Source organism: Calypte anna, chromosome 5 (assembly GCF_003957555.1).
Source record: "Calypte anna isolate BGI_N300 chromosome 5, bCalAnn1_v1.p, whole genome shotgun sequence".
Taxonomy (NCBI): domain Eukaryota; kingdom Metazoa; phylum Chordata; class Aves; order Apodiformes; family Trochilidae; genus Calypte; species Calypte anna.
Genome location: NC_044250.1, coordinates 7,902,764 through 7,925,947, shown reverse-complemented (window position 1 = coordinate 7,925,947; position 23,184 = coordinate 7,902,764). Strand labels below are relative to the sequence as shown.

The following is a 23,184-nucleotide window of genomic DNA, read 5'->3' as shown; positions in this document are numbered from 1 at the left end:
CAAGGAGCTGTTACAAATATGTATGCTGGCTGATAAAACAAATGCAGGTGATTTGCCTTTGTTCTGCACTAGCTTAAATGCTTGCATCCCCTGCCATTGGCAATTTGTCTTGGTTCTTTTAAATTCCTAAGTAGATTATAATTCTTCTCATGGTATTATTTGACAACAGTCATATTTCATGGCTTTACTGCATTCTTTGGATAGTTAGAATATTTTTAAAGGAAAGGAGCTCAGTAAGAGGCGGCCATCTTCAGGGCATGTAGCGTAATGCAGACACAGAAGAAGTAGCTGAAAATCTATGTATTTTTATGTAGTTTTTATACTTGGAAAATGCAGGATTTGATCTATGATGGTTTACAGCATCTAAAGCACATTTTTACCCCCTTGCTGGATGCCAATTCTTTAAATGCTGTAGCATAAGTAAATTCCTCAGCTCCTGATGTATTTTGATGACTCTGGAATACTCAATCTGAAGTAACAGTGAATTCTTGATATAACAAGCATGTTTTTAAGCTTTTCAGGCACTAATCAGCTAAAAAATATAAGCATAAAACTTAGCTTCTTTATCTATGTATGAATTGTATGCATTATGTTTGTATGAAAAAGGGGTCGTTTCAATATCCATTTACCTGGCTTCAAATGTTATATTATCATTTGTTAGTTCACAAAAATATGCCATACCTAATTAGGTTAGTAATGATTGTACTTAGCATGGCAATTGCAACAACATAAGGAGAAAATAATCACACATTGCAATATCAAAATAAACATTTCTGTCCTAAGAATGTTGTCAGGTGATGTCATACCATCTGTCCTACTATACCACTCAGAAATTTTGCTGCAGCAGCATCTGGTACTTTGGCAAGCTCTGCAGACAACTGTGGTAGTTTTACAGCTGCCTTTAATATTGCTTTTATATTTAAACAGTATTAAGACTTCATGCTCCATGTTCCTATGAAGTGTTTGCTTTTACTAAAGTTTGGATACAGAGCAATTTGTGAATTTTCCTGGTTTGCAGAATAAGGTACAGTGTGTGAATTGTCTTGAGAATTTGCAGTTGCCAGACTACAATTCCAGCAGAGAAGACTAAGAGAAAAATTCCAAAATAAGTAATAACCTGGTCACTAATTGTGGGGATGTTTTTTCAAGGCCTTGCTCTGAACAAGGGAGAGCAGAGGGGTGCTTTGGGGCACATGCCCAGGCAGAGCACAGCTGCTGAGCACTCCTATGCAGGCTATAGGAGTGCTGGGGGAAAGGAAAAGTTTCAGTTTAGTTTTTTCAGAGAAGGATGAAGTGCTTCACTCCATTGGGGTATTCTCATCCTTCTGCTTGAAAAATGGAGATGTTTGCTTGATGGCAGATAGGATTCCATTGTAGCCACATTTCATGACCTGGCCCATGACCTGTCCTCTTGCACTTCAACCCCAGTAGCCTAGGAAATGAACAGGAGCAGGGTTTTGGACTCCCTTTCTTGCATTCCTGGCAGTTCCAGGTATATGACATGCTAATATGTTTTACTGAGATCTAAGCTTTTCAATAGGCAGCAAGATAGATAAGAAGTGTTCAGCATGATTTCTAGTTATTTACCCAGAGTACTGCAAGTGACCACAGAGTCAAAAAATCAAAAGCTGAAGGCATGGTGCTTCCTCATATTATTTTGCATTTTTTGGTTTTTTTTGTTTTGTCATGTTAAAATATCTCCTTAGCCCACTTCTGCCACTGCTCTGTAAAGCAACGTGCTAAATGTGACTGTGGATACTGTTATGGTCATCACTCCTGGTTGCCAACCAGTGCCATGATTTCCTGTATCGTGTATAAGGGATCAGCATGCAAGCTGGACCAGTGCTGGGGGAAGGGCTGTCTGACACACGTTTATGGCACATTGACTCCTGCACAAAAACATTCAGCTTCCTAACACCCTTTTGTTTCTCTGCTATGCCTGTTTTCCTCTTCGATGTAGAAACAGCCCCTTTGGATCATCTCTGACTCTTTTGGGCTCCATATGCACTAAGTAAAGGCTGGGCAAGTTTTCCACATGTGCACAGCAGAAGCTGGGGTGGCATTATTTTGAAAGAGGCCTGCAAAGAAAATCCATGGAACCAGTGCTCTCAGACTTGGACTTGCTTGTGCAAACAACTTAATAAAGTGTTACACTTTCCTATTTCCTTACACAAAATTAAAAAGGAAGTACAACTCTGGAAAAGCATGTAACAAATCTCACTTTTGGCCCCACACAGAGAGGAGTCTTCCCTGATTCTAAATTCAGATTTCACTGTGCTAGATTATTTTAAAATAGATTTCAATTTGATTTCCTAAGTGCAGAAATCTAGCCAGTCCATTTCCTTTTCCCCAGAGTTTTGGACATCTGCTTAGAAGAATCTGCTTACACCAAAGGAAGGCTCTGAATGGGTGTCTGATTGTCATTTCAATTTGCTCATTTGGCACGTATATTGTAAACAAAATAGCTAAAATGAGATCTGCTTTAGGGGTTTAAATATTTTATTTCTGCTTAGCTTTTGGGAATTGCCCCTTACCTACAACATCTGTTCAATATGACAGGGTTTTCTAGTGTTTTCTGCATATCAATATATTCTGTCTAGGGTTTTCTGCATATTGACTTTCCTTACACTGAGTTAGCAAAATGTTGTGTGACCTGCATGGCTGAAAACTCCAGTGTTTAATCCTGCCACTATTGAGCTCTTTCAGTCTGCTCACACAACACTGTGATTGACTAGTGGAGGGTCTTTGGGGTTCACCCTTCCACTTTCATTTCAAGTGCTGGACCTTGCTATCGTCTTGGAGCAATGGCAGCCCCTAAAAGGCCATGTTGGACTCTGTAGGGGCTGCTGTGGACTTCACAGGGGCCAAGGGTTTCCCCCAGGCAGAAAGGGGTTGCTGAGTTGATTCCCATTATTTAACGAGGTGCAATGGGATGAAGTCAAATGGGAAACTGAAGCCTGAATGTATTCTGGCAGATGTCATCTATAGAGCGAGCTCCTGAGGGAAGCAGGAACAGTTTGGCTCTGATATTGCATGGGTCAAAATACTGGAGGACACACAGTGAGAACCACTTCCATAGTAACAGCAACACAGAGTAACTGGCCTTCTCATTATTGTCACTCTGGAGTTAAAAAGAAAATCCGGTCTTATCTCTTTTATCTAAGGGGCATTAATACATGCTATAGATAGAGATTTAGGGGTTTTTAATAGACAAACAGGAGGCGTTTATGTGTGGGCTCTGTGGCATTAGAAGACATTCAGGCTCTGAGGACATGGGACATTAAAAGACAGTTTAAAGAGGCAGAAATAGGCTTTCCTCATGAGCATATTCATCTTATTATGCTCTGTAAAGGGCTCTTTATCACCATGCTGCTGCTGGGTCTTCCAGTGTAAATTAATCCCTTGAAGATGACCATGTTTTATGGTTTCCAGTAGGGACAAGGTTTTTTTATCTTGACCCTTGTTCGCAAGGGGCTACAACACAATCACTAAGTTGTTCATGGAAATCACATTGCAGAAAATCATAGTCCCAGGAGTAATGTGCAAGTCATTTAACCCATCAAAGCACGCTACCCTCCACAGGAGCACACACAGATCTGTGCCTTAATAAACCTCTGTTCTTTTTGTACAGCACTGATTTTCCTGTTTCTTTCTTGCAGTACAATAAACACCTCTTCGTACACATTGGACACGCTAACCATTCTTACAGTGACCCCTTGCTTGAATCGGTGGACATTCGTCAGATTTATGACAAATTTCCTGAAAAGAAGGGCGGTCTAAAGGAACTGTTTGGGAAGGGGCCCCAAAATGCTTTCTTCCTCGTAAAATTCTGGGTGAGTAAGACATAACATTAAAAATCTCTCTCTCTTGTTGATAAAGCCTGTGTTCAGTATTTAGTGCGCTTCAGGTTGCTTGCAGAGATTTCTTCTGTCGTAATTTAGAAGCTCAAAGATGTGTATCCTTCAGGTAGGACGCTGGCTCAGAGCCACTCTTGTTGACAGCTCCACAAGTCTGTGTTGCAGAGGACATGCAAAGGCAGATGCCTGCCCCAACTGCTCTCGACTCAGCTGCTGGGCAGAAGCCCACAGCCGAGGAGGGCCCTCGGTTGTGAATGGGGAGCTGCCACCTAGTGGTCCGAGAAAAAACGGGGGAGCACAGAAATGGAGACGCTGGTGGTTCAAAAGTTGAACTCTAGCCAAATGCAAATAATACATGTGTCAGTCCTGCAATCAGTCCACACGTATGCAGATAGGACCAAGCAGGATTTGAACACAGTGGGCAGTAAGATGACTGTGAGCTGGGAGGGTTCCAGGGTTTTTCTTACACATTGTTTGCTAGAGCACATCTACTTTCCCCTTGCATTTTTGTTAGTCAGCAATGGGACTCTGCTCAAAAAGTTGTATCTGCTCATATTGGTAGTGAGCTAGAGTGAAAAAAGAATTTGAATGGAAGGCTGAGATGTTGTATATTGATCTAGTTTTGATAAATTTAATTGATGCAACAGATTTTTCTGAATTCATTTACAAAATCTTGGATTACTAATGCTATAATTCATCCAAAAGAACCATAAAATCTCCAGGCTGGACCTTACTCATACACTGAAGCTTCTTCTACTCATTAATTTGTTGCAGTGTTTTTTGTGGTATACTCTTTTTCATAGTAACAGTCATTCAGTACACATTCAAAATTTGTCTTTTAAAACCTCAGTGAAAGGGGTATTTTCAGGGTCTAATTACAGGTTGGTGCTGAAACCAGAATTCCAATGATCTGGAATCACTGCTTACAATCAGATTTTCCTGGTGTTCCTTGCTTTCAGTTAAAGTCTACCTATGTGAATGGAAATGCTCTCTGCCTTGTACATACACCAGACTTCATATCTTGCCAAGAGTTTCTGTAGCACCAAATTTGGAACGGAAACTGGGAATGAGTGGGACTCTTTTCTCAAATCTGGGTGTATTAGGGATAAAACACCGAGCAGGAGCTGTGCTGGACTGCAGAAGAAATCTGTTGAGCAATTCATGAGGCTTAAAGCCTCAGACTCATGGCTGTTTCTAAAGAATCAAGATAATGCCATGAGGAAAACCTTTGTAAAAATAATAATTCTGTGTTCAGCACATGTTTAAGTGGTGTGCAGGGAATAGGGAGTTGGCCACACTGAATAATGACAATAAAGAAAGATTGAATGGGTGCTCAGAGGGCAAGTGTGTAGTTGAAGACTGCATCATGATGCAGTTCAACAGTTAGGATGTGCAGGCAACTTAAACATTGCCTAATCCCACTGTGCCTTCCAACTTAATGGTCTTTTAATGCAATTTTGTGTTGTATTAGTGTAGAGATCAAAAAACACACAGTGCTAACATCCTCCTGAGTTATAAATTAAAAATGTGGTGGGAATGCCTTCCTGAACCATGATCTTAAAACAAGCCAGTGGGTTTTCTCTCTCACTGGGTGAATGAGGCAGAGGGAAAGTGCTAAGAGCAGTGGTTGGGTGTAGCAAGAGTCATGATAAACACCCTTCTAGGAATAAACTTGACACCAGTGCCCCTCAGCTAGAAATACTTACAGAAAAAACAGAAGATGACTGTGCAATTAGTTATGAGAATTATATCCTAAACTGCCAGCTCACTATCCTTACTTTATTTCACACCAATAGGACATTTTTTCAAGAAAAAGGACATTGTTGCCATTTTTATGGGAAGTGTTGAGAAACTGTTCTAAAAAAGTCCTATATTACTGGTTAAAGCTGGCAAAGGTTGTGGACAATCTTTTTGGACCCTATTAGTAACTTCAAGTTTATTAATATGAAAATAGAACTATTTTTGTATTGTTGTCCTTTTTTTTTTTTAAACAAGTATCCATTTTTTAATCAGTATCCATTCTCTCCTTCATATTTGCTACCTTGTACATACCTACTCTGAAAGTTCAACTTCTCCCTGTTCTGTTCATGCTGCATGTTTTTTTCCTGTTCACAATACTCTCGCATCCTTTTTTAACTATTCCTCCCTTCTCATCCTTTCTGTTGCCTTCTCCCTTTATCATCATTTAACCATCACTAGTTTGCTCAGCACTTGTCAACTACAGCTTGCACCCCAGCATCAGTGCCCAGTGACAGTTGTTTTGGTGAAATTTGATTGTCACATGAGTAAGAGAGCTATGAATTTGTGTTGGGTGAGGAAGCACTGCAAGGCGAATCAGCAGAAGAAAACCAAGGGCTATGAGTGAAAGGCATCAGGAGAAATCAGAGAAGGAAAGCAGGCAGGTGTTGTGGCATGTGGAAGCTTGAAAGTGAAGCGAGGATTTGATGCCAGAAGAAATGATGAGTCCGTAAGCAGATTTAAAAAGAAGTCAGCATGTTGCTGAAGGCAGCAAAATGGGTATTTTGTCTAGACATTAAAACTAGTGTGGAAAGGAAAGATGTGAAACAGGAATACCAGAGCCAGTACTTGCTTTGAGGATGACTAAGGCAGAAAATGGCTTAGCTCTGGTAGCTGGAAAGAGTTCTTTTGCTTGTTTCCCATTTAGTTCTGCTTGAGGCTTCTCAGCATTGTGGTTTTCCCCATGATAAAGGTAATAAGGTTTGATTACAAAAAAACTGGGAGGGAAAGGTCTGAGACCTTGCAAGAAGACATTTGGTAATTGTGGAATTGACTTTGCAAAGCATCACAGGTAGGGAGTACAAAGCCAAGTGTTGCTTTGCTTTGCAGAGGTTTATTGGTTCATACAGATTGTATCTCCTGTGAAATACAGCCTGATGCTGGGAACAGATGAACTTTTGGCCCCAGTCCCAGTGACACATCTGGTCATCAGGCTTTGGGCCTCTTGCTACCTATCAGTGCAGGAGGTATGAAAGAAGAGACCTCTCCTTTTACAGCACCTCAAGCAACCAACCTTACAGCCCTGCAAAGCAACTTCCAGGTCCTTGTCTTGCACCTTGAATGCAGTACCTCTTTTATGCTGTTTTTCCCAGGTAGTCACAGAGAACCGAAGTTTCGAGAAGTCACTCCAGAGACAGGCTTTTGCAGTGATAGACAGAAGGATCTTTACTTGGTAACTTTTATACTCTATAATGAGTAAGGGACAACATAGTAATGACATGGCACAGGATACTTTTGTGACAGTTATATGAAACTGGAGATTACAGAGTTATAAAATGAAAACAAAAATAAAGGCTCTTAAATGTAAAAATTATTGATGGACTGAGGAGGAATTCTGACAAGGCTGCAGAGATCTGCTGCTGAAACCTATCCCTGGGTGCAGGTAAAGTGCACAATCCTGTTTCTGTTACCTTTAGTCACTTACAAAATAAGCCAAATCATGTAAGACTGTCAGTTATGGTTCATATCATCTAACCTTCATCTGAGTAAGGTCAACATATCTGTTGGTTAGTTTGAATTTGAACTTTTTTTGTGACTTGAGAAAAGCCCCAAAGTTTTCTGGTCTTTGAGTAGAACTTTAACCGATAAAAGAAACCAAGAGTCACAGTGTGTTGACTTAGCTTTTAGATAGTCGAATCAGAACTTCAGATTGCTATCTAATGCAAACCCCACTGACTACTCACTTCTACACTTTATTATCTAATACTAAATAATACTCTTAGGCCTCCTGAAAGAGTTAAAAATCAATGCTAGAACACACCTGCAGTTTTACCCCAAAATGCCTGTCTAAAACATAACTCGCCTGTCAAGGAAAATGCTCTAGGAAGGCATAACACATTATCTCCCTTTATGTCCCAGCCAGCTCTGTAACTTGCCCCTGTCTAGCACTACTTCATCTGGCAAACACTTGTCACTATTTGGACTACCTTTAATTTTAATTCTGCAGTCAATATCTGTCTGCAGGATTAAGTTCTTCTGGCTTAGTTAGCAGTTCTGAGATGGTGCTTCTGTGGGTCCATGCCTCTGTTGGGATCCTTAGTGCTGGTGTAAACATGCCTTGCAATAATGTGGCCATGGGTTTTGTGTCTCTGACACTGCCAAACACACTGTGCCAAGCCTGAACTCTGACATCGGAGGCTACAGGAGCAGTTATAGGAAGAAAATATATCTGAAAGGAGGAGGGATGTTTTTTCACTAGTGGCAGAAAGAAAAAACAAACAGCTGATATAAATAAATATTGGGCTGTCAGACTTTCTACTGAGCTGATCCACTAGCTTAATTTTAAATGTTTGCAGTAGCTTGAACTATTCTTCAAGCTGAGGAGAGCTTAGTCAGAACTCAGTGAAACTATGAAATAAAGATCCAAACTCATCTGAAGATGCATGGATGATATTAATTGATGTTTAAAATGAATGCCTCTATTTGCAGGAATCTGCAATGCAAACTAGGAATTTTACAAAGTAATGCATATTATAATTAGGGCAAGCATTTAAAGATGCTTTGAAGTCCTAAACATTTTTGAAATTCAAATGTGGGATGGAAATAAAGGAATCTACACAATAAAGGGGCATTAAATTATGTCCCCCCAAAATTCACTGTTTTATAGATGTAAATATATGCCATAATTAGTGGTAAGTAACATGAGGAGGATGGTTAAGTTTATTCCTATTCTTATTCAAAACAGCTGTGGCATGAAAAATAATGCTCCTTCTCTTTGTGATACACTGGAACAAACAATTTACCCATGTAATCAGTGTTCAGAAATGGCTTATGCCTCTGGTCTCCTCCCACCCCCTCCCGAATTTATCCTCATGTGCCTCCAGCAGCTTTAAAAGGTGCAGAGATTTATTGTGTCCTTCATTCACACATGCACAATTGTGGCTATTGCCTTTTTTTTCTTGTTTTCATTTCTATTTTTTGTAATTTACCTTGCACAATCTAGAATCTCGGATTTCCCTCCACACACAGACACAGACACACACACACAGGCGCCAGCTTTGACTGGCAAATGATCTGCAACTCACAAATGGGATCTGTAATGTGAATGGGTCTATGGCCAGCATGCAAATGTATGCAAAACAGATTAGATATGGAAGAAAGCAGACATCCATTTTCTTTTCCCCATCGCAACCCTCTCGGCGCAGGGAGCTCACGTGGTGCTTGTGGAGGACCCCAATGCAAATTGATGCAAGGGCATTAGAGCTTGAGGCTGGGTAATGAGTGGAAGGGCCGAGCAGCTGGGAAGCCGGAGCAGCTTGGCCTGTCCATCACAGGCCCAACCATGTGGCAGACCTGGACGCAATTCCTGAGCTGCCGTGTAACGCGCGGGGTAACGTGCCAACGACCCAGATGCTCCCTTTGGAAAAAATTGCTTCACAATTTGGAATCTCTGCTCTTTGATCATTCTTTGGAGAGGAGGAGGGGAGGCACGATGTGGTCATATGAGTAACACACCTCCCTGCAGTCAGCAGTTGTTAAAACCTGTATGTTGTTAATAAGTGACCTTATGTGCTTAATGTTAACTACTGAAAGCCAGTGAAAAGTGTTCTAGCCCTCCCCAAATCCCACTGTTTCCAGTAGGTGCTGTTTTCCTTCTACTCAGCAGGAAGGATTTAAACTCTTCTCAGCAATTTTTGCTGGAGTTGCTATTTTGTTAGCCAGAGCTGTTATTATTACACAAGCACTCTACCCTCTGCCCCCTGCTTTCAACACAGAGCCTAAAAACTCTTCTGAAGTGAATGTGAAGATGAATTTATTTTTATTTTTACTCTTTATTTTGGTTGCAGCCAGCTCTGTTTTAATGCTTACTCGTGCACAAGGGCTGAGGCTTCTCAATGCAGCACACCACACACTTGGTGCTCTTAGTATGCAATATTTTCAGTGTTACCCATTGTCAAGCTATGCTTTATTAATGAATTAATCATGCTCTTTCACAACTACTGCAGCTAGGGTGCCAGAAAGCTGAGTGCCTCTCCTGCCTCCAAATGCATTGACCTGATATAAATTTCAGCTATCAGGAACAAATCAAAATTAAAATTTTACTCTTGAAAGTAAAAAAAAAATATACTAATTTGTGGTTTTAAGTAGCTGGGGTTTTTTTCCTAAGTTGCATTGATCTTCTATTTTGAAATGCAGTGAGTAGGTGGACTCCTGTTCATCACATGTGATCATACCATATTTTAACTGCTACAGTGTTTGAAATCATGCCAAAATTTTTGAAATAACCATTAAAAAGGTTATTTATCTGTATATGCTACAGTAGCTCTCACTGACCGTAATTCCTGGAGCCATGGATCAGAATGTAGTTGCATGAGGAGTTGTACAGAAAGGAAAGCTGGTTTACAGCCCAGAAGGGCTTGCAATCTGAGTCTGAAATGCAAGAGAACAGCTAGAGATGGAGTAGCAGGCAAAGGTAGTTGTGGCATAAGAGGCAGCATGCACAGAGCTCCAAAAGGTTGAGAGTTGTCACATTTTTCACAGGGATTGTTGAAAAAGGAAATTATAAAGAGAGGGTTAATTGAGGTTAATAAGAAAAATTCCTATATTTCAATTTGGCTCTTATTATATTTATCTATTCTTGCATCTTCTGTAATATAGGCAATGAACTTCACTAAGTAATGTCTGCCCCTGAACAGTAAGTCCACTTGAACTAGAGCATCCCTCTTAGGTACTTAGCTTGGTTAAAAAAGACCCCAAGTAATGATGATTCCACCACTTTTGAAAATTATGCTATCTTCTCATTGCCATCAGGGTTACCAGCCTCTCCCTTGTTTCTCTGCCTTGTTTGCTTTTGCAAAGCTTTGGCTTTCTATCTTTTAATGTCCTTTTCTGCAAGATTTAATCTATCAGAAGACTCTTCCCTGTGTAGCAACTTGTAGGCTATGACAAAGTCATGGAAAAAATTCCCTTGGAAAAAGTAAGTAGATGGAGTTCCATTAGTCATTCACTACAAAGGATGTTATCCAGACCTGAAATCATTCCTGTAACGCTCTTCTGAATACTTTCCAATTTTCCAACATCCTTTCTCAAATGTAGACATAAAATCTGCAATCAATAGTGTAGTAAGGAACCTGCTAAAACTGGATTACACATCACTTTATTCCTGATCAAAGCTACATCTAAAACTCTCATAGCCTTATAGCCACAGCATTGTGACCCTTTTTAGCAAAAACTTTTGGTTTTGTTTTTTTTTTTTTGTCTCATAATCTTGGGGTGGGAGGAACTTCTGAATTTAATTGTGACCCATCTTTCCTAGTGTTTGTGTATTTGGCCTCTAGTGAAAAAATCTGAATCATGACTAAAGGGCAAGATTTGCTATAGTATGTGAGAACAGAGAAAATTCTCTCAGTATTAAAAGATGCTTTGGCAAAGCTGTGATTAAAGAGTATTTGCTGTTGATAACCTTAGGATTTTTTATTTTGGTTTTAAACTTTTTGGAGGAGTCTTAAAGCTTCAGCTCTCAGCAGTTTATAATTAATTGAACAAGAAAACTGTCATTTAAAAGGAAAATTCAGTCTTTCCTTGGAAACACCTCTATTGTTTCCAAGACTAAAAAAAAAAAAAATCAAATAGCAAATAGAGTAAATAAAGATAACTCGCATCTATATTATCATCATGGGACTTTAGCAACAATGTTGTGATTGCACAAGAGTAAATCATCACAACTGAGTGATAATTTCAAACATTCTTCAAACATCAGGGCCCCAGACTGTATTTTTTGTGTACACAGGACACAAATCCTGGTGATTTCAGCAAGAGCTGGAAGAGCTGTGGGAGTGATCAACAGGGTAGCAGATGGCTACATGTGTTACTTTTCCAGGTTGAATATCAGTATGTAAATATACCAGTTAGGGTTTTTTTCCAGTGAGCTACAAAATCAGAAGGCAGCAGATAAAAAAATCATTCACCTGTTTATAAAAAAGTTATTGCAGCTTGAAATGTAAAGGTCTCTGTGGTTGACCCTTTTAAACACATGAAACTGTGAGAAGCATTTTAGTTATGATTTCTTAAATGTATTGTGAAAATACAAAAGGGAAAAATGTTTTTATAGTAAAATTTTAATCGTGGCCAAGAATAGCCACTTTTTAAGAGTTTACTACTATTGTTGTCATTGTTATTTAAAGCAATGCAATTGTTTTATTAGGAATTTCTATTCTTTAGAAATTCCAGTGGAGCACCTGTGGCATAGCTGATGGCTGCTAGAATTCCTCATGTTTACCTGTTGCCATGTTTTGATTGCAAGCCAGCTGAGATGGCAAATCACTTATTTACTATTAGCTCAGGAGAATTTCTTACAGCTCACTGTGAACACACTGCTTTAGGTGTACATTAAACATTAACTGCTGACCTCATGCAAAACACGTTTAAGAAACAAGGTGTAATAGCGATAGGATTTCTTTCTGTTATGCAAAATACATGACTATAGGGCTGTTTGTGTTACTGTGCCTAAACCTCAGGAGACTTATCCACCATTTTATTTTACCAAATTTTACCAAAGCCAGCCTGAAGTAATCTTAGACCTATGTCTCCTCTGTACCACAAACTAGCTCAGTATGTGCTATTATCAGCATATTGCCTCAGAATGTTGTACCACAAATAAGGACTGTAGATACTAAGTAGAATTAATGAGTTGTTGCCTAGTTAAAAATTAAATAGCAGTTACAAATGACCTGAACTATACTGAAGGCAGGATTATAAATGTTCCACAGGAACTAGTAAATAAACATACCTGTAAACTGTTTTTTTTTTTTAAATCTCAAGAGGGACATGAATGTATCTGTTCTGTTACCTTTATATATTAGCAACAAAACCAAGCAGAGCTTGACCTGCAAGTGAAATGGCTGCAAAAGGGCATTTCTCTGCTAAAATGCTTGTCTCAGTTTCAGATGATTCTTAGATGTTAAGCTGCAGTAGCTGATCAGCTATTTCCACATAAAAATAAAACTCTGCCCACTCTCCTTGGGCACCAAAGATGTCAGCAGAACTAATGCCTGAATCAACAAATCCAGCTGTGGATATCCCTAGACACTGCCTATGTGCATATTAGTGCACTTTTAAGTTGAGGACTTTTGAAAATAGATTCATGATGACAAAGAGCACAGTGGCAGAACAGCTTCAGTGCTGCTGGGGATGCTGGATTCAGCATGTGACTTGTGCTGGTGTTTTGTAGCCAAATTAATCATGCTGTGCTCAGGACTTGGATTTGGGTGTAAATAATTAAAGGTAGCGCTGTTCCTCACTTGATCCTGCAAGTCTCAATCTCTGTTGTGAGATATCAAAGGCAGATGAGTAGTTATTGAGGCTGCAGAGAAATACCAAAAGGAACCCAATACGTTCAGTAATATTTTATTGGTGTGGCAGGCATGGCTCAGTGCATGCACAGCTCACGTGGAGCAGTTGCATCATACAGCTCTGTGAAGTCAAGAATTTTGCTGAATCAGGGCCATATGGCTTGACAAAGTCTTATCAGAGGTTGATTCTCGTGTTGCCCAGCTGTCTCCCTTTGCCATGAAGATTTCATTGCATCAGGAAAGGTAAAGGAGAAAGTGAATGATGGCCTCTCAGGAGCAGGATGGCTCAGTTGCATTGGAGGCAGTGGGGTAAAGGAGTCAGCTCCAGAGCCAGGCTCCTCTGATCATTCCCTTTGCTCTAGGGACTTCATGAATTATCTTCCAGACAAGAATATGATCTGTACCCCAGAGAAATACTGGGTTTTCTTTTATTGTTTAAAGTTAAAAAAAAATTGCCACTTCCTTATGGATTTTACTGAAATAATTAGGCAGATCCTTCCCTGTAGATTATTAATATTGTCACTAGGAAACTCCCCCCTCCCTTATATCTGAAAAGAACAATGAGATAATTACAGTTTATGCCACTGACATTGTCAAATGAAAAATAAAATCTTCAACATCTATTACTTTCTTTCCCAACAGGCTGACTTAAACTGCAACATTCAAGATGATACGGGAGCATTTTATGGAGTAACTAGTCAGTATGAGAGCTCAGAAAACATGACAATCACCTGTTCCACCAAAGTCTGCTCATTTGGAAAGCAAGTAGTAGAAAAAGTAGAGGTGGGTGTTATGATGGCATATGTGGGGTATTTTCTGGTTCTCTTTAATTTTTATTAGGCTTTTCTCTCTCTTGTCTTTACTCTCATCTGTCTTATTCCTTCTTCTAATCCTTCCTGAAAGAGCATTTTCTTCACAGCAGTGTCTGTTCATTTTAACTCACCATGTGAATGGTGACACTACATTAAGTAAAATTCTAGTTCCCTGTTGCTTTGGAGGCTCTGTCCACTCTGCCTGTGGCACTCTTTGGTGGAGGACCTGAAGCTGATATCAGTGGCACCTATTCCTATCAGCTGGCAGGAAAAAGCCAAAAAAGCCAAAAGCTAAAATGCTTGGCCAGCCATGCAGCCTGTTTGGGACAACTCTGCATTGATGCGTTACCCTCTAGCATCTAGATTTTTTGAACATTTTTAAGCTGTGGATGGTGTACTGTTTCATCTATATCCATGCCTGGTTTATTTTATGCACAGAAATGCATGTTTTTCAGTCATCAGCAGCTTTTGACTAAAAAGTTGCATAGTTTCTCAATATGCAAAGTTCTTTATTTATTTTTACATTTTCTCTTCTAGGCACAGAGCTTTATGACATGGTCAGGTAGCTAGTTGGTTTATTTTGTAATGGTACTGCAGATATTTAACTTGTATTCAGTGTATTAAGTCCCACACCCATACCTGTAATCTACAGTACACTTTTTGCACTGGAATTTTAGCCTAGAGCTGCAGGTTGAGCTTTTATAGCTGTCCTGGTAACTACTCATGTCCTTCTTATAGTAAGTATATTGCCTGTACACAAAGTCACCATTAAAAAGTTTTCCATCAATTCCTTTATTCCAAGTGTAGCGGGAGGAGCCATTCTTGCTCCTGAAGCTCGACAAGCTGCTGGTCTCTTCCAGGACTCCAGCCACCACACAGCGCTTCCAGGGTAGAAGTGTAGTGGGAAGACCCTTTCTTGCTCCAGAGGCTCAACGAGCTGCTGGCCTCTCCATGCCTCGCACCAGAGTGAGCTGAGGTCTTCTCTGTGGGTGTGTGTTCCACCTTTATTGGCCCCCTGGCCTTGCTCATGCCCAATAGGGGCCTGTCCTAATCAGGCACAGGTGGACTCACACCTACTCACTGGCAATTCGAGGCACCTGATTTATCTTATTTCTCTACATCCAAGCATAGAGAAAGCCAAAAATCCCACTGAAAACCTAATCTGAGCAATGGGTACGTGGGCAACAGGAGTCCCAAGAGTCACAACTGTACCTTCCTTCAGCCCTTTGTGAGCCCCTGTAATCTAAATTAGTTTGTTTTTCTTCCCACTGTAGTCTTGCCTCTCTCTTTAATTCGTAAATTGCTTATTAAAACGTTCAATAAATTAGCTATCTATGTGTATACTTATACATAAATATATAAGCTTATTTTTTTGCTGCTTCAAACAGTTGCCTTGAAACTACTGGAAAACAATCCTACCACAAAGTTTTTTGCTTAATAAATTTCATTTGACTAGGACTTTCCTTTCTGTAATCCTCATCTATTCAGTTTCTTTAGTTCACAGGTTAGAGAACAAGTAATGATATTATAACTTTTAATAATTAAGGGCCCTTGAATTTTTAGCGAGACACTGCACAGCTCAAGCAGGGAGTTAGCAAGTAGCTGAGGAAAGGGGTGTGTCTGAGAACTACTTTCTCATTTGTCTGTCTACACAGAGAAAGAAAAAACATACTTATTATTCACTTTATTGCTGTTTCTGAATTACCTTATTCTAAATGCTCTTTTTTTTTCCATAGACTGAATATGCAAGGTTTGAGAATGGCCGATTTGTATACAGAATAAATCGCTCACCAATGTGTGAATATATGATCAACTTCATACACAAGCTGAAGCATTTACCAGAGAAATACATGATGAACAGTGTGTTGGAAAATTTTACAATTTTATTGGTATGGATTCCTTTTTTATTTTTCGATTTCTAAAATAATCTCAGGCTTTGTAGGGCTTGCTTAACTTGTAATATTTAGAACCAGTTTCTGAATCCCTTAGTCATGTCGCTTACTAAATAAATCATCCCACTGACTTCAGAATAATGCTCTTGGAATTGTGCTCTACAGACGCTAAGGATGAAAAGGCTAAGGTGGCTGAGAACGTGAGCAAACATCTTTGTTATTTTCCAAAAATTCAGCTTGCTTTGCTCTTTTCTACACACAAGTCTCTAGTTGGTGTTTGGAGGGTGCCTGAGGCAGTAATCTTGAAGAACCTCATTCTAACTAAGATGCAAGTTTTAATACTGCAAACGTCAGTAGTGTTAATTAACCCTTGGGCCAGGGAAGCATGCAGTAATAGGTACACCCAACAGGTGCTCTAAAGCATGAAGAATGGTCCATACAGTGGCCTTACAGCTAGTTTCATCCAGTTACCCAGCTTGCTTTCTCTACGGCTTTGCAGTGGCATCTCAGCCAAGCTCTTCTGCTGCTGTTACAGGATTTGGGCACAAGGAAGAGTTAGGGCAGTGTGCTCAGACCCATGTGTGCCTGCTCAGTGCCATTTTGGCAAGTGAACACAAGGTGACGAGTGTGGTGGGTTCCTTTTGCTACAGTGGGGCTGGGGTTGAGGAAGGCAGAGCCAAGACCACACGATGGCAGCTCACATGACGGTCAAGCAGGCAGGGTGGGATGGATCTCAGTGCCTCTGCTGGGAGCTACAGCCCTGCAGCTCAGCCCCAGAGCACAGTGTGTGAGCAGTCAGAGGTCAGTTTAAATTGCCAAAGAGAGAAAGAGAGGACACACATTTCAAACAGTCACATCTAAAGATTATCTGTAGTTAAGCCAGTCGTTTCTTTTTATGGCCCTGGTTTCTTCAAGTTTCTAATATGCTACCTCTTCTTCCCCCTCAAACAGGTTGTAACAAACAGGGATACACAAGAAACCCTGCTCTGCATGGCTTGTGTATTTGAAGTGTCGAACAGTGAACATGGAGCACAGCATCATATCTACAGGCTTGTAAAGGACTGAGCAGTTATTTATATATACACTTCATTTCTCTTCTTTATCAAAACACAGACTGTAAACCTCAACACTAAGTGGCAGTGCCTCTGGCCCAACTTTCACTCACATTTTTCTAAATCCTGTTTTAGTGAAGTCATTTTTAATGTGTTCATATATAATTGTAGCTGTGAAATTCTGGTACAGTTGTAAAAATTATTTCTAAAACTTAAGTGTTCTTCAAATTTGTAAACCACAGTTCTTTGGGAAGACTGTATTTAAGAACCTAATGCCTCTGTCTGTGGAGGCCTATTTTTAATTCTGATAGAAAAATGTATGACAGAGCATTTGCCATGGGGAAAAACTGACAGCATTTATAAGAATTTATTTTGGGTTCTTTTCCAACATGAAATACTTGTTTTACGATGCAAGTAAAATTGAAATTAATCTTTAGCTATAACTGTAAATGAGTACACAAAGTTAATAATCTTTATAGAATTATCTTTGTAACTAATTAGGGTGGAAGATATGGACGAATGTAATTCACTAAATTATTTTTTAAAATGAAACATTTTTCTGTTTGAAACCAAATGAAAAAGATAGCCTTAAGAAATGCCTGATAGAAACAGACAGGTCCTAAAATTAGGCAAATTTTGTATTTTTTTCTCAACACTAAAACTAATCTTCTAATCCATTAAACTTTCAAACAGGTATTGCAGAGAAAGAAAACATCATCCCTTACCCCTAACATATCTAGTGTATTTTAAAAGAGTATAAAGTTGTATTGTACTAATATGAAAATTTGATTATTTAATGAAAAAGATGGCTCATTTTGCAATAAGTAGGTAAATACTGAAGATTTAGACTCACATTATATGTAGTCTTGTGTGTGCAGTTATATTTTATATGGACAACTATGTTTTCTAATAAGCTGAGCAAAAAACTTGCAACTCTGAAATTAACAGATGAACAGAAACAGCTGACATTGCAACAGCACTGAGTAATTTGTAAACTGAAAGCAAAACACTAATGCATTTGAAAGAAGAATATGTACACCTCTGAAAGGATCAACAGCTTTAATATCTATGAGATGCTAGAAAATCACAACCACCATCAGGCAAAGAAGATTGGAAAGTGGAGATTATTTTTTTTTCTCCTTTCCTCTTTATCATGGTGCTCTTACACCTCTCCCAGTTGTCTCTCCAGTTCTGACTGGCAAAGACCTTATCTGAAACAAACACATACGTACCACGTGGGTTCTGATGTCCTTTTGCATCCAGATGTGGTAGCATTCATTCTTCTGATATATTCAGGGAAGACTCCAGGAAGTGAAGTACAGCTGGAGATATTTTAATACTGTAAGGATTTGAACCATGGATGTGGGTGTGAGTGACTGTCTGAGGTACGCACATGGGAGGGAAGTAGTCTCTTTCCTCCTGGCTACACCAGTGAGTGTTGCTCAGTTTCTTTGCTGCTGCACACCCAGCACTGCCCTGCAGTTGCCCAAGCAGCAGTTGTTTCAGCAGCTGCTGGGCCAGCAGTGGGTTCTCACAGAAAACATTTGTCTGAAAGGTTGAGGGCTGCCCAGCCAAGCACAAGCCACCTTAAAGATCAGTCATGAGGTATTGGCAAAGAGCATTCTTGGGAAGGTCTTCTGCAGTCCTGAATCAAAGAAGTTGCCACTTAGCAGTTCACTCCTCCCCGCCCTTTACCCATATGTGCCCAGGCCCAAGTCTAGAATTTACTCCCAGGTAGAAGTACTGTAGTCTTCAAGAAAGCCAGTATTAATTCTTTAATATTATATTTCTGCATAGTACCTGCTGTTAGAAGTGGCCATAGTTGAATTATCTAGACTAAAATATAGTCTAGACAAGGTAGCAGGTTTCATACATCTGCAGCAGAGCAGGTTCATCCTTAACACTGGTGAAGACTCAGGTTAGAGGACTATACAAATATCAGCAAGGGGGAGACTGCTTAAAATCCTTAGCCTGCCTCTGATCTAACTCTACCTAGTAGGTGGGTGATTGCTGTGATGTCTAGCTGTTACCTGCTTGTGGATATTAGGGATGATGATCTTTGGGTTTATATTGTGTGAACTCAACAGAGAAATATGTCCATGGTAAGGTCTCTTTTAACACTAACAATCACATCAGGAAAAGCCCTGCATTGTAACAGCCTAACGGTAGCCCTTTTATTCTAAGCACTTGATGTTACAAGTCAAAAAACTACTTTTTTTTGTTTTATTTTGTTCTAAAGTTGTCTTTTATTTAGGGTTTGATTGTGGTTTTGGTGATTTTTATTTTTTTTTTAATAACAAGAAAACTCTTTGAGACATTTAAAATATGTAAGTCAATTTGCAAATCCAGGTACAGGTTTTTCTTACTAGCATCTGGCACACTACATATGCCATAACTATAGGGTATAAAAAGTCACAATGTTTATTGGTGTTCACATATGTAATATTAGGGAAACTACTTCCATTGTCTTTTCTTTTCACTTCTGTAAATGATCCATACCCTGTATATGTTAATTCTTAAAAGCCTTAATCCTTCAACTGTTCAGTGTGGGGTGTGTAGTCCAACAGGCTGCCTGTAAACTGTGAGCTCTTTTGTAAGCTGGAAGTACTTATCCTGTTACTGTTACTTTTTTTAGGAACCTTTTAATTGAGAGCTGCCAAAGCATTACAATATGCAGTGCCTTAGCATAATATTAGAAGTACCTTTAGCCTCTTAACATAAATTTTATATCTTGTTTTATTAATTGGTTCCACTTTTTAAAAATATCTGTATTTTTTCCCACAGAAGCAGTCTTTGACTGCTTGGTCTAAAGCAACCTTCTGTGCAAGTCAGTCCCATTACTACGCAGTTAAATGTCTATACCAAAAGAAAAGGTTACAGATTCTTAGTTCTCCTTGAAAAGTGAATTGTATTAATAAATGCTGCCTTTTTAAATTTCATGACCAAATAATTAATTGTGACTCTTCTGCACTCAAGCATGAAAGTGCCTTTGGTTTGAAATTCCAGCTTAGAAAAGTGCTGCCATAATAATGACAATTTGTAGAGAGACCAAAAATATTTAGTTATCACCGTAATGCCTTTGGTTTATAGGAATAAGTTGAATCTACAGGCCTCCATTCACAAAAGAGCACCATTTATAGCAAAGTAATTTTGCTTATGATCAACCTGCTGAAAGATACTCTACTGTTTGCCATTTCTAACAGCATTGCAAACCAGCAATTGATTTGTCAGTAATATAAAAATGATTCACATTTATATTCTCTTCATCCAGTCATGCATCTGCATAATGAGAGATCCATGTACTACAGAATTTCAGACAGTGGACAAATGTGACTTTACTGTTCTTCTCTAATAATATTTTCAATATCTGTGAAGACTTTTTGTTTAGACAGAAGATTTTGTTTACAAAGTTGGCCATGCGGAAAGTCAGATATTTAAAACAAGCTGAAAATGGAGAAAAACCAATAGCTAGGGTAAATGCAATTTTGTGTTTTTAAGCATTGACATATTGAGTGTGAGCATAGTGGATGAAGGTGCTGCTGGAGGAACTCTGGCCAGCACAATTCAAAACACAGGGTTGTTTAATTTTGTTTTCTCCCAGATGATGTCTTGGGAAAAAAAAAATTAGCTCCTCTTAAAATGTGTCTGCATTTAATACCTTCTGTGAACGGGGGCCATACACTACAACTAAAACTGATGGGAAGAGGAGCAAGATTTTAAGAAAACAATGTTAGAAAGAAAAATATCAGCAAAACCAAAAGCTGTCAGAGGGATTATATAGTTGTGAATACAATTTTAACTTGATTTTTAAAGTATTTGATGAAAACTAAGATTAATTTTTTATATAGAGAAATATTGTGACACTGTATGGTAAATATTGCGATAATTCAAATTCCCTGTCTCTAAAATACTATTTTTGTTATTCCTTCAAGGTCTAAATCTTACTTACCTCTATAAAACAAGTAATCCTGTTCAACTCAATTAGACTGAGGTAGGGCAAAGACACTTTCACCTCACAAGTAGAGCATATATTTTCAGTTATTACCAAATGTTTCAGCTGTACTAGTCAGTATTTGTCCAAAACTATACTTCTGTCTCATTAAAATAAGCATAATGGTACCATTTGGGGCTGTTAAAATTACTACTTACAAATGTAGTCTTACTTACTTGAATTCCAAAATTATTTTATTTAGGTACTGCACCACTATTTTGAAGGAATTGCAGATACAGTACCTGTTTCTCACATTTCCTTTCTCCTGCAGCTACAGCTCATTACATTTGGCGGTAGCTTCCTCTGTTAAACCCTCCACAGTGTAGGCTATTTGAGATAATGAAGGGTGTACATTAATGTTGAATGTAAGTACCTGGCCAGTTTAAGGCAGATAAACATTTGACATACTAATCCATATCTATTTATTTTTCCACTGCAGGTCCTAGGGCATACTCGCTTTCTGAAGCAGTTCCCTTTATAGTTTTCCTGGATCACTCAGTCAGTCATACTGAGAAAGCTTTTGTCTACCCTTGACTTGACCCATGCTGATATATGTACCCTGTCACACAACAGATGTGTATAATAGAGTCCAGTTTTGTACTTTTCTCAGGATGATCTCTTTTCCCCCTCTTATCTTTCATAGTGAGATGTGTAAGTCCCTAAAAATTACTGAGGCTGGATAAGTTGAAGTACAAGAAACACTTCGGACATCTTCATCTTTTAACTTTTCAGGTCACTCTTGCTGAGATCATTTAATTAGTTTTAGTGTGTAAATCCTAAATTTAATCCTAAATGCACTCAGTTGACTAAAAGGAGATGGATCCCTGTTACCTCCTTACAGAATATGTGTTTTTGTTTTTGTTTTGTTTTGTTTTATGGGCCTCTGATTCAGGCTCATGACTGCAGACAAAAAATACAATATGTGCCTGAAATAAAGAAAAAGACAAAAGAATTTTATAACATTGAAAGCCTGAATAGCCTTTAATTCTTCAGTACATTTTATGTAAAACAGGTTGGGTTTTTGTTTTGTTTGGGGTTTTTTTTTTGCCATGTGCATTTGTTCACATTTGTAAATGACTTAATGGAATTCTCACTTTATGTTTATTTGTGTAATGTGTATAAAATGGGTTTGTGACTTAAGCATATTCATATATGGTCAGTGGTTACTTTAATATTGTACTGCTGCTGGTAACTTTTGATGTAGAACTTGCCTTTTGATGATAAAGTACCTCTAGGTTAGACAGGGAGGGAAGGCTTTTTGAAAAAAATGAATGTTCTCCAATGTTTTCTTAACATATTTGCAGAAGCTTTCAAAAGGAGTTTCGGTCAAACCTCTTGGCAGTACAGTATTCTTGTATTTGTTATTGTCTGTGTGTAGGTACTGGTACCTTTTTTGTTTAAAATGTTTTAAGTGTTGGCTTTAAAGTGAATTTATCTTTAGTATGATAGTAATATGAAAATTATAGGTTTTGTGTGCAGAGAATTTTTTTATAAAGTGCTTTGTAAAAAAAAAAATGTATTCTAGCTTTCGCGGTACATATGTGTGATAACTTTAATATCCATGACAGTTAAGTGCAATTATTTCATCACTCTAAAAATGCTATTTTTGTGTCGGTTACTGCAGGTGTTTTCATGTCTTTGCAAAGTGACACATTTTGATGCCTTCTTGATAAAGTGGTAGAATTTTTTGTAGCTTTCTAGAAACTTTGTATTCATACAGTATCGATTGAAAATAAAGAAAATGAAAGTGTTTTGTGCATTTATCTTAATCTCTTATATCGATCTCTTTAATGTCGGTTGCAGCTTGTAAAGCATTTTCCAACATAACACAAGGCCAAGCTTGCAGAATACCTGTGTGCTTCCCTAAAGGTGTAATGAACATCCAGCAGGATTTATAAAAACCTGTAGGGATGGCACTCAGCACTGCCACATCTGGAAACTGTGTTCAACAGTAAGTCTTCATGTGTTCTGGCATTTTATCAGCAAGAAAGGTGACTCTTCCTAAAGAAATGGTGGTGGATTTTTTTGAAACATGATTTAAATCATACTGTTCTAATGGAAAAGCCACCCATTTCCCTCTATTTCAGAAGCAGGAATGACCCTTTAAAAATCTTACATTATAAATGGTATCAAATACATCACTAACTAAGCAACTTAAACTGACTGATGAACACATAGTTATCTGAGGTTGACGTGTTTCTTCCAGAAGGAAACTGAGCTCTCTGAGAACTGAGGTCCTAAAAAAGATGACAGTTTTAAGCTGTTTTCTAGG

The 23,184-nt window shown here is 38.7% G+C and overlaps 1 protein-coding gene across 12 annotated transcripts in view; it reads left to right on the top strand.

Moving 5' to 3' along the window:
• Positions 1-22,671, top strand: part of TEAD1 (TEA domain transcription factor 1) — a 152,076-nt gene extending 129,405 nt beyond the window's left edge. For 9 of the 12 annotated variants that reach the window (XM_030450963.1, XM_030450965.1, XM_030450962.1 and 6 more), the window contains 4 exons: positions 3,660-3,833; positions 13,808-13,948; positions 15,714-15,866; positions 16,821-17,511. In XM_030450963.1, the coding sequence (XP_030306823.1) occupies positions 3,660-3,833; positions 13,808-13,948; positions 15,714-15,866; positions 16,821-16,934 (582 nt within the window). In that variant the 3' untranslated portion in view covers positions 16,935-17,511. Of the gene's footprint in view, positions 1-3,659; positions 3,834-13,807; positions 13,949-15,713; positions 15,867-16,820 lie in introns of all 12 variants that reach the window. The other 3 variants (XM_030450961.1, XM_008504749.2, XM_030450957.1) reach the window with 1 other exon arrangement.
• Positions 22,672-23,184: the final 513 nt, after the last annotated feature.